The sequence below is a fragment of the Rhodamnia argentea genome, chromosome 1 (genome assembly GCF_020921035.1).
Source record: "Rhodamnia argentea isolate NSW1041297 chromosome 1, ASM2092103v1, whole genome shotgun sequence".
NCBI classification, from domain to species: domain Eukaryota; kingdom Viridiplantae; phylum Streptophyta; class Magnoliopsida; order Myrtales; family Myrtaceae; genus Rhodamnia; species Rhodamnia argentea.
In genome coordinates, this window is record NC_063150.1 from 5,699,136 (window position 1) to 5,713,577 (window position 14,442).

General features: G+C 39.4%; 2 protein-coding genes across 2 annotated transcripts; both read right to left on the minus strand.

Moving 5' to 3' along the window:
* Positions 1–9,265: 9,265 nt before the first annotated feature.
* LOC115754558 (two-component response regulator 24-like) lies at positions 9,266–9,810 on the minus strand. The gene is made up of 2 exons (XM_030693612.2): positions 9,542–9,810; positions 9,266–9,442 (listed from the first exon to the last, which is right to left on the minus strand). The coding sequence occupies exons 1-2, from the start codon at positions 9,770–9,772 to the stop codon at positions 9,266–9,268; spliced, it is 408 nt and encodes a 135-aa protein (XP_030549472.1). The 5' UTR covers positions 9,773–9,810.
* A 2,983-nt stretch (positions 9,811–12,793) lies between these two features.
* Positions 12,794–13,365, minus strand: LOC115754559 (two-component response regulator 24-like). The gene is made up of 2 exons (XM_030693613.1): positions 13,135–13,365; positions 12,794–13,015 (listed from the first exon to the last, which is right to left on the minus strand). Exons 1-2 carry the CDS (start codon positions 13,363–13,365, stop codon positions 12,794–12,796), a joined length of 453 nt encoding a protein of 150 aa, XP_030549473.1.
* Between the last annotated feature and the right edge of the window lie 1,077 nt (positions 13,366–14,442).

Here is a 14,442-nt window from a genome sequence, read left to right on the forward strand (position 1 = left end):
GGACTATCAGAAGCCGTTGTCGGAAGTAATGGACGATGCCCGGTCCCGCCAGGAGAGCATCAACCGACAAGTGTGCTGGACCTACGTGTCGGTTCTGACAATAAATGGACTACGTGTGGTGTCCTGTGCATACAAGTGCTGTGATGCTTTGCCAATGGGTTGATTGGTTTGGTTGGTTGATCGTTGAGTCAAATCTGCATCACATTATGTGTGGCCTGGATGGTAAGCTTGCATGTGGTTGAAATATCCGTTACGTGTTGAGGTGATCGCTTGTTAGGAGCTCTAAGCGAATTAATGCCCTAGTCGGGCTTAGACGTTGACTCACCGAGATTAATTTCTCACCCCGTCGTTGTTACCCATTTTCAGGCGGTGATGGAGCACGTGAAAATTAAGGCAAGGGTCGTTGTAGGATTTTTTGGAATAGATGAGGGTTCAACCCTATCCGATCGTGTGTCTTTTTGAGGTCTTAGTGAGCCGTCCCAAAGTATGGGGTTGTATATGTTTACTATAGCTCAGAGGGGTTAAAATTCATTTGCTCTTGCCTTATGAATGAAATTGTTTTTGTGAAATGACTGTTAATTTTCCTCTTGTTCTATCCCGCTGATCTTGTTATTTGGGAGAGTTGAACGTTCCGTATGCGCCGTAATTTTGTAGGTCGATAGTGTACCCGGGACGCTATCCTTCGCGACTTGAGACGAGTTTGGTAGGGATGTTGCGGGCCGGGGGATCGGGGCATGACAAGCTTGATATGTATGAAGCTAGCATGACAAGCTTAGTGCAATTGCCAACCCATAAGAATATATGGAGCAACCTTTTCCCCCTTCTCAACCTCCAGATTTGTGCTTCCTCTGCCCTCTTTCCTCACCGGCTCGCGTGTCCCGGGCGTGTCCTTGGCGTTGACCACGAGTTGGACCTCCGACACATGTTGACCGAGTGTTGGACGCGTGTCCGTGTCCGACACCGACACGGTGAGCTACTCAACGTGTCGGTGCTTCATAGGCGATAACCCCTTTGGTCGCCACTTCTTGAGCCCTGTCTCTCTCAATTCCCTCCTCCCGCTGTACCTGCTGTCAAGCGGTGCAAGGCATCTCCGGCGGTGGCTGGCGATGAAGCAATCTTCTCTTGCCAGAAGGGTGGCGTTAGAACCTGAAGTGCAATCCGGCGGTTCTGGTGGCAGCGATTTTCGTCTAGGTGAGTAACTCGTCTGCGTCGCTCCTTTGTCTCGTGTCTGTTAGGAATTTCGGGAACTCGTTTGGTTGAATGATTGGAGGGCTGCTGGACTTTGAATTAAACAGTGTTGTTTAACTGCTTCGGTTTCGTACGCATTATATGTCTATCACCTTGTCATGTAAAGAGAGGATGTTGTGTTTGATAGGTTTCACAGAGACGAGAATTGCTCTTTGTGACCTATGGCTTTAGGCACATGAACTCTTAAGGCCGTATTCGAATATGAAGCTGACCTAATAGCAAAATGGCTAAGGTCGACCACCCACTCCAACCACTTACTCACCGTCATCGCCCGTCACTAGAAGGCCCACAACACATGCACAAAGAACGTGAACAAGGGGAGAGGGAGAGCAGAAACGAAAGAGAAAAATGAGAGAGGCAAGAAGAAAAAAAAGAAATCACGGCTCCTTTCTGTTCTAATTAGTAGTTCGCTTCATCCCTCTGCATCGTTTGAAGAATCCTTTCACATTTTGAAGCAGACTGATGAGTTAGGCACGAGTTAGATATGTTATGAGTTATGAAAGAGGCATGATATGGTTTTAGATTTCTTTCAAAAGGAAAAACTCATGTTTACAGTGTGTTTGTTGCATTAAGCCTTCTGGTTTTGGTTATTTGAAATCGTAAAGTATGTTATCAAATAGCATTAGTTGATTATTTGTGAATGGTTTTCGGAATGCTTTATGAAAGCAATTCCGAAAGCTTATATTTATTGATTTATTGACCGAATGTAATTTGCTTGATTAATTAAACTCTCTTTTGTTGCAGAATGTCCGCATGTAAACGCGTGCTTCAAGTTGGCATCAAGGTGGAGAAGGCTTAGAAGTGTATAAGATGGCGGTAATAATAAAAGCTTTAGAGGTAGTATCGTGGATATGGTTGATTTATTGGTTCAATGAGTCAAACATATCCATCATATCCGTGGCATCACCTATATCCGTGATACTACCCTTCAAAGCTTTTATTATTTTCAACACCACTTCAGCTTGTACACTTGTAAAGCCTTCTCCAACCATGTTTTTTTTTTTTTTATCTGTCTAGTGAAATTGAATAATAACATAAGTCAAACATGAGATTTAACGATTCAATGAAAATCCATCAAGTCAATGAGAACATGGAGAATCAGAGGCGAAAGATGAATTACCCAAGCTGACTCATTGATAAGAGTATTCTTCTTTGTTTGCTTTGATGAGCTCGAAGTTGGATGCGCTTTCAATGCTCAAATAGATCTCATGTTTGACTTATTTTATTCAATTTCACTACACATAAAAATTATGGTTGGAGAAGGCTTACGAGTGTACAAGCCGAGGTGATGGTGGAAATAATAAAAGATTTGGAGGTAGGATCGCGGATATGGTTGATTCATTGGTTCAAAAGTCAGTAATTCAGCAAGTAAAATTCTACCTTGTTAATGCATTACATGGTGCAAACTTGTTGATTGTGACACTCACCTCCTTGCACTATTTGTGTTTCGTAGACTAAAGAATTACGGAATGAATATGAGCGTGAACTTTAAAAATCTCAGGTATTCCCTCATCGCATTTTGACATTTCTTCTATTCATGTTTGTATTTATTTTGCTACGTTCGATGCAGGACGATAATTTATTTTCAATGAAATTTGGCTTTGCCAAATTCGACAAGGATAGGATACGTAAGATATTTGAATTTTGTGATGAAGTACATAATGTACACAAGGCCTTAAGGATTTGCGGGAAAGGAATTAAGGTTATGGGCATTCTCTTTGATGTCAACAGCTAGCATTGGTTATGTTGTTTACAACTTCTTCACGTAGTTTGGGATTACGTGGATGCGCTTGGTAAGGACTTGTGCTTGAAAGATATCGGCACATGTTATGCTTAATTGAATATGGAATGTTCGTCTTTGATACTGACTCTACATACTGATACTTTGCTTGCTTTATGTATATCATGAAGGATTAGGGTTTGGACATTTCACGGGTTGAGGAAGATGGCGTAGCTGCAAGTTGCAAGCTTTGAATCGGTAATGAGCTGGATTAATCTAGTCTATTGGACATTTAGTGGGTTTAGATTGGGAATTGGGGATTTCAGCTTTATTAGTACTTCCAGGATTTTTTTTATCCAATACTGTCTACACTTTGTAAATAAATGCAACTATAATTTTTCTTTGCATTTTTCTTTGTAAGAGGAAAAGACATGCTCCAAATAATCAGTGGAGCAAGGTGACATCAACATCTTTCATGCCTAGGTAATTTGAAATCGACTAACAAAGCCATTCTTTTGAATATATTTGTTAAATTCAATATGTTTGTCCAGTGAGTATAGGGTCAGGAGTAAACAGGAATGGTTGAGCAACATGACTTGTAAGTCATTCTATACAATAATTACTTTTCTGGCTATAGCTTTAAAGGTTACTAAACGGGGGACTTCTGTCCTTGGATATCTTAATGTCAGAACAAGCAACTTTCAAGAACAAATAGACTTCAAAGATATTACTGCATAAGAAACAGGCTAAGCATGAGTGGAGAAGGGCACCCACATGTTTAGCCTTTAGAGCCTCATTCATGCACACTAATATCTGACACTCCATAATTGTCATGACCTTACAGAGCTTGGTTATACTCATAGAAGAATGTCTCAAATTTTATTCCACACGATGCTGAATTTTGCATCTATGAAGAGCACTGTAATGCAGGACAATTGCAAGTGTCCAATTCACCAAGGAGCGAACTTCCTCAGGCATGGAATCACACTATGACGTGATAGATTCTATTTTGATTTTTCTGTTGCTCTTTGAAGAGGGCTAGTGTTTTTAATTTCTCGTTTGTTTGCTCTTTTTTTCCTCCTCCCTCTTTCTTCACCGATCATCTCCAGCATCACACTCAACTTCAGCCATCACCAGCAGGTTTTGTCTGTTGCGCACATGCGTTGTTTTGGTGATCGCGAGATGGGGTAGTTCTAGGTCAGTCTTGACCACTTCCTCTGTTAGTGGATGGATTGTTCAAGGTAATGCTATATCTTTCAATCGATGGAAGATGGCCTCCTGAATTTATCCTCTGTAAACTTCTAAGCTTCACATTCCATTTTCTTGAGTTTCGGACAGTGATTTTAATTTGAGAAAGCAACCACCTTGATGTATACGTCCATTCCCTCGTATCTCACCTAAAGGTGTCTGATTGAAAATAGAGTGGACATGCCTGTATGTTTTTCTAACATTCCATACATGAAAATATACAACTGAACACTATTCTCAGCAGGAGTGAAGTATAAGGTGAGTCCTATTTTCCTGAGATGTTAAAGTTGACGGGCAATTATGCTGAGAAAATTTGCGATGAGGCCATTAGAGTACTGGTGCTGGCTAAGAAGGATGAACAAATATGTTCCTTGAGCCCAGAACATCCAGGAACTTTGAGTTCATTGTGGTGTACAATTTTACTATCGGACTCTTCTTTTGCTATCCCAATGCTTGACCAACCAGAATGCAATATGTCAAGTTTTGGCTTAAAGGGAAACTTGTCTAATAATTTTCCCAAACAAACCTCATAGTTTTGTCGAGCTTTCCAGGAAACTGCATTGGAATTTATGTAATGCCTACAAGAACTTAACAAAAATGCTGCTGTTTCAGTCTAACTGAAGCGCACTCCTTTTCCTAGAGAAGACTCAAATCTATGTTACTGCAGAGACGTTCGCTCTTCTAAACAAGAACCGTACTACACTCACTGATGCTGTCCATTAAGCACACGATATTAGACATTCATTTACGGTTCATGCAGTTAGTAAGTCTACGTGCATGGATTAGATTTTTGGTTACCAATCAGTTTGGTTCTAACATGGTAACTAATGATCGTACTGATGATTCAGTTGAAATGAGTGATTTTATTAAAGGACAACTCTCTGTGAAGCATGTGTTTCGATGGACTTATGGAAGTTTATGACGCAGTTAGGCTCTATATGGCCAGCTTGGGTTCATTTTATCGTTTGTGCTTGTTGAAACAGGTTTCCATACAGGGAGTTCCTCCTAAGGCTGATTCCGCTTGTGCTTGGAGAGAGTTTCTGAATGCTAGGAAGCTTTTGAATCTCATGTTAAGTGCTTGACTGATGACGGAAAAAGTACCTCATCATGGTCTCATGAATGGCACCCTTTTGGAGTGCTTGTTGAAGCTTTTTTTAACAGAGTAATCTATGACTCTGCGATTGATTTACATGCAAAGGTTGCTTCAGTAATTTGAGGAGATGAATGGTATTGGCCACCAGCCAGATCAGACTCTTTGGTGGAGCTTCAAGAATCTAGTTATAAGGAAAGGAGAGTCAGAACACCTTGATTCTCGGTTGTGTTGTTTCATTCTTGAGCCCTAATGATTTTTTTTTTCTGGCTTCTCGTCTTTGAATAGTTAAGATGTCCAAATAAATTAACCATTGGAGTACAAAAGGATTGAGCCAAATACCAACGACCAGTACATTTACTATGGTAATGCATTGAGTCGGCCAAATCAGTTATTCCCGGACATTGCAAGAGCGTGATCTGAAAAAGGTGCGTAGTGAACCAAGTGAGCCATCTTACCGTGTTCAATCTAGTCTAAAGGATTACTTGCAGCCGTGAATTGATCTCCTCAAATCTCCTGGAAAAATATGAATCTTCTCTGTAAAGGCTCGGATTCTAGTGGAATTGGCTCTATACATAGGGGACCTCATCATCCATACAAAAAGAAAAAAGGGGTACGAAATAACCACATTGGATAAGTCAGATGGGTATTACTTGGTAGAAAATGGAGGTACTTATGGCAGAAGAGTCTCCCACCACTAGGAAAACCTGAACTGGGACTACCTCTGATTAGTGCATTCCAACAAAAATAAACAACTCATAAATCCTAGACTAATTATTATTCTTTTGGGTCGAATCCTAGACTAATTAAAGATTCGGAAAATAGTTAATTTCCCTCACCATTCTCCTTTTCTCAGATTTTGTTTGTTCAAAAAATTTCCTTTTATGTACTTTCCGCCAATGAAATCTCATCCAACTTAAGTTGGCTGTTGTCAATAATAGAATCAAATTTAGAGGAGATTTGTAGTGACAGATCCTGGTGTACATACAACATATGGACATCATAGAATCTTGCTTTTAATTTTTTTTCAGAAAATAAATTCTCGGGACGCCCATTTTTTGCAAGAAGTATCGTCGTACATGTTGAAGTTCAATCTGGTCCTTTTGAAGGCAGCCCAAGCTCTGATGGAGGATTCGACATACACCAGCATACAACAGGTTAAGGCATGCGGTGTGACCCGCCCTCCGTCAACCACCAAGGACTCATGTCCATAGCTCATTGGTCGTGTCAAATCCGTCACACGAGTACACTACAAAACTAGGAATCCCACAATCGAATCGAGTCTCATTATCTGATATCATGTCACTTAGAAAAGAACAATCCTGATGGAAGAACTTTTATTGACTAAGCAATCTGACAAGTTCATAGACATTGGTCATTCTAATGAGCTAACCACTTTGTATCTGGTTTGGACTTATTTGCACATCTCTCTAAGATTTGTTGTAAGTTTTATTACAAAGCATTAGCATGTGACGAGTCATGATCTAGCTCTCTTACAGGAGAGGCAGAGCCAAAAAGGAAACTTCAGCATGCCTATAAAGTTCTTCATCGAACCATACGAGAAGGGAAAAAAAAAAAAAATGCTACGCTTTCTTATGCAGTACTTTCAAGCTGACATCATTAACATCTAAAATGAAGAAGCGGTTGATTTGGTACTGCCGCGCAAGTTCACGCTATGCCTTGTGCTTGATCTTACTGACAACATAGAGGAGCTTAGCAGCTGATAAAGGCTTCTCATGATAGACATCAAGACCTGCTTCGATGAATTCTTGTTTTTCTTTCGAGGATGAGTGAGACAAAACGCCTGCAATGGTGCTTCTAATGCCCATATCTCGCATTTTCTTTGTTGTCGTCAAAAATCAGAACATTAATTTCAATGGCTTTTTCCTTACTTCAAGCTTAGGTTTTCTCTAGCTCTTAGTTAGACCACAGGAAAGTCAATGGTACCTCTATGCCATTCGTGACGGGCATGTCCCTATCCATGAGAATGAGGTCAAATTTCTTGCCAGATACGTGGATGTCAACTGCTTATTTCCTGTTCACGACGACATCTTTCTCGATATGAAGGATATTGAGGAGCTGGTGGTGAATAATTTGGCTAACAGTGTCGTCATCGACCACAAGCGCAGTGACCTTCCCTTTGGGCTAGAGTCACCATGCAATTGACTTGTCGGCATTCTCTTTCTATGAGCCGCGGTACCGGACCTCAGGATTAGCTCTATATACTGCAGTGGTTGTATTGACTAATGAGTTCTTCATATCAAACAAAAAGGGGGCCTACAAAAAGGCCGGTGTGTGAGGTCGGTTGAGATTAATTAGTGAGGAAGAGAACCAGATATGATAAAAATCACTTGGATTTTCTCATGAAATCCATGAATTGGATCTTTTCCATTTCTGGGTTTTACTCATTAATAAGCAGCTTTTTCTTGTTAAGCAATGAATGTCGAATTCAGCTGGAATAGAGATGGACAGAAATTGCACGTCAGTTGATTTGCATCCTCTTAGAAATCCCTCTTTCTATGAACTCATCGATTCAACATTCTGTTCCTACTTTTATGAATGGAAACGTACACCGAGTTGTTCTTCAGAGGCTAATTTTGGTGCTTCTGTATATTTTGGAAACAAGTATCAGAAACACAGGTAAAATTGGAGAAAATTCCTAAGAGATCTAAGATAGTTAGATTATATGAGATCCGTAAGAATGTAATTTCCTATGACAGCATTAGGGAATGTCGAAAGATGTTAACTCCACTGCTCGGAAATAGAAATGTTTAGATGAGATAATTTCAGTCTCAACCTAAATGACGGCATCGCTGCGGCATGTAGCAGTTGCGAAGTTACCATCCATAAAGCTCATACAAAGCCGAATCCAATTTTCGGATTGTTATGTTGTGAGGTCGAGCTTAAAATGAAGACTCAATGAACTCAAGAAATTTGAAATGCAACTTGTATGTCTAGTCTGACATGTTTCATATCCTGGAATTTAGTTTTGGTGCAGAGAGTGCATGTTTAACAGAAGAAAGATATGGTCCTTGAAAGAATGTCTTTCTTTTACTGGATGACGAAATGATAAAAGGAAATGACATTTCATGAATGCATTTTGGTAACCTTAACTTCTTTCAATACATATGAAATGAACAACATATTGTTAGGACTTCAATCTTACATGAATAGATTCTCTAGTAGATTTAGTTTCTGCTAAATTTTTGAACCGCATAGACAGCCTAATTATAGGCTGAAATTTTCCAAGAGTTAGCCTCCATTCTTATACTTAATTCTCAAATTGCGGAGAAAAGGATTTACTTGAACATCGACAAAACGAAAATCTTGCTTAATTATTGAATTTATTCTGGCGAAAGTAATCAGCACCGATCAAAAATGAAAGGAACAGTTTTAAGTAATCAGCTTTTTTGAAGCATCTTCTAACAACATTTTCTTATGAAGCCATTCTTTTCAAGTTCTTCGAGTTCACCAAACAAAGATGAGGAATCATCCAGAGACCTATTGCCATTCCCTTTCCCATTAGGATTCTCGTAATCAAATCAAGTCTCATTATCTTGCACTATCATGTGAAGAACTGATATCATGTCACTTTGTAAAAGAACAATCCTGATGGAAGAACTTTAAATTTAGTTAGACTTACTGACTAAGCAATCTGACAAGTTCAGGGACATCGGTCATTCAGGTGAGCTGACCACTTTGTATCTGGTTTCAACTTATTTGAACATCTATTTAAGATTTGTTATAAGTTTTACAAAGCATTAGCATGTGATAAGTGAGGATCATGCTCTCTTACAGGAAAGGCAGAGCAAAAAAAGGAAAACTTCAGCATGCCTATAAAGTTAGAACCATAGAAGGAAAAAAAAAATGCTACACTTTCTTATGCAGTACATTCAAGGTGACATTATCAACATCTCAAAGGAACAATGGTTGATTTGGTACTGCCGCACAAGTTCACCCTATGCCGTGTGCTTCATCTTACTGACAACAGAGAGGAGCTTAGCAGCTGACAAAGGCTTCTCATGATAGACATCAAGACCCGCTTCGATGAATTCTTGTTTTTCTTTTGAGGATGAGTGAGACGAAACGCCTGCAATGGTGCTCCTAATGCCCATATCTCGGAGTTTCTTTGTTGCCTGTCAAAAAACAGAACATTAATTTCCAATGGCTTTTTCCTTTCTTCAAGCTTAGGTTTTCTCTAGCTCTTAGTTAGACCACAGGAAAGTCAATAGTACCTCTATGCCATTCATGACAGGCATGTCCCTATCCATGAGAATGAGGTCAAATTTCTTGCCAGATAGGTGGATGTCAACAGCTTGTTTCCCGTCCACAACGACATCATTCTCGATTCCAAGGATGTTCAGCAGCTGGTGGTGAATCATTTGGCTAACCTTGTCGTCATCGACTACAAGCGCAGTGACCTCGCTCTTTGGGCTAGAGACACCGTGCGATTGACTTGTCAGCATTCTCTTTCTATGGATTGCTGTATCGGACGTCAGGATTAACTCTATGTACTGCAGTGGTTGTAATAACTGATGAGTTCTTCATATCAAACAGAAGGGGGGCCTATAAAAAGGCTGTGGGAGGCCGGCTGAGATTAATTGGTGAGGAAGAGAACCAGATATGATGAAATCACTTGGATTTTGTCATGAAATCCATGAATTGGATCTTTTCCATTTCAGGCTTATATTCATTAATAAGCAGCTTTTCCTTGTTGACCAACGAATGTCAATTTCAGCTAGAAATGGACAGAAATCGCAGTTCAGTTGATTGGCATCCTCTTAGAAATCCCTCTTTCTATGAACTCGTCGATTCGACAGTCCGTTCCTACTTTTATGAATGGAAACGTGTACCGAGTTGTTTGTGTAAATGTTTACAATTACATGTGCAGGGTATCGTTTTCAAATACATACATGATATGTTACCTTTGAAAGAAATAAATGATCAGATTTTGTAATATATGCAGAAAATGATCATCTGTCTTTGCAGTTTTCCTTTTTGCCCCACCACATCAGAATATTCTAGGCTTGTAGGTTCATTAAGATATTCCTACACTTGCTTTGATTCGATCAGAAATTGCTTCCTCGAGATTTTGGTGCTTCTGTATAGTTTGGAAACAAGTATCAAAAACCACATGTAAAATTGGAGAAAGTTCTTAAGAGATCCGAAATAGTTAGATTATATGAGATCCATAAAAATGTAATCTTTTTGACTGTATTAGTGAATGCCGAAAGATGTTAACTCCACTGTTCGGAAATAGAAATGTTTAGATGACATAATTTCACTCTTAACCTAAATTATGGCATCGCTGCGGCATGTAGCAGTTACAAAGTTACCATCCACAAAGTTCATACGAAACCGAATCAAATTTTTGGATTATTATGATGTGAGGTCAACCTTAAAATGAAGACACAATGAACTAAAGACAGTTGAAATGCAACATGTGTGTCTAGTCTGGCATCATTCATATCCTGGAATTTATTTTAGAAGCAGGTTCAGAGAGTGCATGTTTAATACAAGAAGGATATGATCCTTGAAATAATATCTTTCTTTCTCTGGATGAAGAAATGATAAAAGGAAATGACATTTCATGAATGCATTTTGGAGATCTTTTCTTCATTCAATGCATATGAAATGAACAGCCTATTGTCAAGACTTTTCATCTTACACGTATAGATTCTCTAGTAGATTTAGTTTCCACTAAATTTTTGAACTGCATAGACAGCCTAAATATAGGCTAAAATTTTCCAAGAGTTAAGTCTCCATTCTTATACTTAATTCTCAAATTGCAGAGAAAAGAATTTACTTAAACACCAACAAAATGAAAATCTAGCTTGAATATTGCATTTATTCAGGCGAAAGTAATCAGCACCGATCAAAAACGAAAGGAACAGTTTTAAGTAATCAGCCTTTTTGAAGCATCTTCTAACGGCTTTTTATTAGGAAATATAATCCAAAATTTTCTGCTTTGGAATGTTAAGGGTATTTTAGTTGCACTTAAAACTGCTTATCACTTCTCACCTATTATACACGCAACCAGATTGGTTCTGAATTATAATTGGCTTAGTCCTGGTAATATTAGCGATATACTGAGTGACAATAACTTCTCCATATTTGAGATACAAGCAGGTGGCATTAATTTCAGTGGTTGCTATTAGATGGAAACTTGCATTTTGGGTTCAAAATCGTAGAATTGGACAATACATTGAGCTCCTAGAGATATATGATGTGCATCTGAAGGTATCTGATCAGAAATAGAGAAGATATGCCGGTACATTGTCTCACATCATTCCTCACTTGTCGTATATGAAGTATGAAACTGAATTATAAATATATAGCAGGCGAAGAGTAGAAGGCCAGTCTTATTTCCTTGAGTTGTTAAAGTTGAGGGGGAATTATTTCAAATAAATTTGCAACGAGGCCGTTCAACTGTTCTAGTACTCGTGGTGGTTACGCAGGATGAAACAAATCTTTTCCTTGAGCACAGAACATGCGGGGACATTGAGCTCAAAAAATTTTGTCAGGTGCTCCATAATCTCACTTCCTGACCAAACAGGGTGTGACATGTCGAGTTTTGACAAAACGGGTACTCCAGTTTTCCAGGAAGTCGCATGAAAAGATCTGTAATGCCTGCATGAAGTTAGTCAGGATGCAGCTGTTCCAGTCCAACTTAAGCGCACTCGGCAAATGAAAGGTGAGTCTGTAGGCACCAACTTTGCTGGCGAATTAACAAAAAGTCGTGTTTGAAACGGCAATATAAAGTTGAAATCAGATAGAAATGGAGAGATGTAAAAAAGGGGAATCCTTACTTCTTAAACTGACACGGACCCTGATGCATAATGGTGTTGTAATTGCTTATTACTGAGACTGACTCTTAGCACGTAACTTCAGAGACACTGAGGACAGAGGAGCCCCAGAATTGCTCATCAAACACCCCTTAACGGTTCAGCTGGCTGTCAATCTTAGCCAGAATCGCAGCAAAGTTTCTAGGTGCAGCGGCCTCTTGATGCTACTCATCAGAACATACAAGACCTTTGAGCTCACTGTCCTGTACCATTCTATATTCTAGTTATCCATCAGAAAGAGAGGAAAAAACAAATTCATTGCTCGTTCTTCTTTTGCTATTACAGCGCTTGACCAACCAGAATGTGATATGTCGAGTTTTGACAGAAAGGAAAACTTGCCTAAGAATGGGTGTCTGATGAACAATTCTCACAAACGGATGTCATTGTTCTTCGTCAAGTTTTCCAGGAAGTTGCATGAAAAAATCCATATTGCCTACAAGAACTTAAGCAAAATTGCAGCTGTAGCTGTCAAACTTAAGTGCACTTGGTGGACGAACGAAATGCTAGTGCAAAGCTTTAATATCCCTAGCATTTGATTTAGTCATGATCATGCTCTCTTAGCAGGAGAGAGAGCAGAGAAGAAAACTTCAGGAAGACTCATAAAGAGGGAAAAAAATGCTACATTTTCTCATGCAGAACACCCTATCTAACGACAGCAGCATCTCGAAGGAACAATGGTTGATCAGCAACGCCACGAAGTTTCACGCCTTGTACTTGATCTTTCCGACAACAGAGAGGAGCATTTGTCAAAGGCTTCTCATGATAGTCATCAAGACCTGCATCAATGAATTCTTGCCTCTCTTCGGACAATGAGTGAGATGAAACACCAGATATCGTGCTCCTAACGCCCATATCTCGCAGTTTCTTCGTCGCCCGTTAAAAGAAGAAAGTTAAAAATATCTCCCTAACTGTCGAAAAAATCAATGGCTCTTGCTTCAAACTTTGGCTTTATCTAGCTCCAAGTCATAGAAAGTTGACAGTACCTCTATGCCGTTCATGACAGGCCTGTCCCTATCCATGAGAATGAGGATGAATTTCTTTCCCGAAGAGTGGATCTCAACAGCTTCTTTCACGTTTCCAACAACATGGTTCTCGATTCCAAGGATTTTCAGGAGCTGGTGGTGAATCATTTGGCTCACCTTGTCGTCGTCAACCACGAGTGCAGTGACCTCACCATTCAGGCTAGGGACTCCAAGAAATTGACCTTTTGGCATTCCCTTTCTATGTATCTATATACTGGAGTTTCTTCTCTCTTCTCGGCTTCAAGCCTCTTGATAGGTACTTCAGTGGTTGTAATGTACTAGAGAGTTTGTCACTGTCAAACTAATGGGTATCCTATATAAAGGCCTCTGTGTGGAGGGTTGAAATTAAAGCGAGGAAGAGAACCAAACATCATGAAATCACTTGGATTTTGTTGGACATCATGAACTCCAAGAATCGGATAGTTTCCACTTCTGGTAATACTCATTAAGAAGCGGTTTTTTTGGGTCGAAATGAGTGTTGACTTCAGCCAGAAATGGGCAGAAATCACACTTCAGCTGATGCATTAATTCTGCACCAGCATCCTCTTGAATCCTCTCTTTCTAAGAACTCATTGATTTGCCATTGATTTTCCTATATGGAAACAGACATCAACCAAGTTGTTCTTTCAGAGGCAACTTCATGATATACCTTGCGAAAGCATTACATAGGTGACATGTCGTTTTCAAATACATACTCGATCTGTTACCTTTCAAAGAAAAGCATGATAAATATAGACAGAAAAAGAGTCATCTTTCTATTCAGATATTTATGCCTCACAACATCCACACATTCTTGGCTTGTAAGTTCAATACATTTCTTGCTTTTGCTCGATCCCTGATATACTAATTTGAGGATAATTAGGTGGATAAGGTCTACAAGATGCAATCTCTAACAATTGCATAAGTGAATTCCCAATGGATGTTAACTCTACCGCACCGAAATAGAACATTTTAGATAGCCTAAGTTCACAGTCGACCCAAATTACGGCATCATTGCGACAAGTTGCTGTTCCTCAAATACATTTCATAAAGCTTTTATGAAGCCAAGTCAAAGTTTCCCATGATGTTATATATGAGGTCAACCTTTAAGAGCATGAGCTTAAATTAGGAAAGAAGCGACTAAAATAAGACACGATGAATGCAAGACCATTGAAATTTAGAACTTTTGATTTAAGTCACTCGGTTTTCACATTAACCCTGTCATAAATTTTAGAATCAAGTGAAGGGAATTTATATGTCAGGCTCACAGAAGAAAAATGTGACCTCTGA

Excerpts from the sequence above, each read along its gene's own strand:
- LOC115754558 (XM_030693612.2), bottom strand. The coding sequence starts at position 9,772 with ATGCTGACAAGTCAATCGCACGGTGTCTCTAGCCCAAAGAGCGAGGTC. Across the intron at positions 9,443-9,541 it reads CTGTCATGAATGGCATAGAG|GCAACAAAGAAACTCCGAGA; the intron begins GTACTATTGACT and ends GTTTTTTGACAG.
- LOC115754559 (XM_030693613.1), bottom strand. The coding sequence starts at position 13,365 with ATGCCAAAAGGTCAATTTCTTGGAGTCCCTAGCCTGAATGGTGAGGTC. Across the intron at positions 13,016-13,134 it reads CTGTCATGAACGGCATAGAG|AAACTGCGAGATATGGGCGT; the intron begins GTACTGTCAACT and ends CGGGCGACGAAG.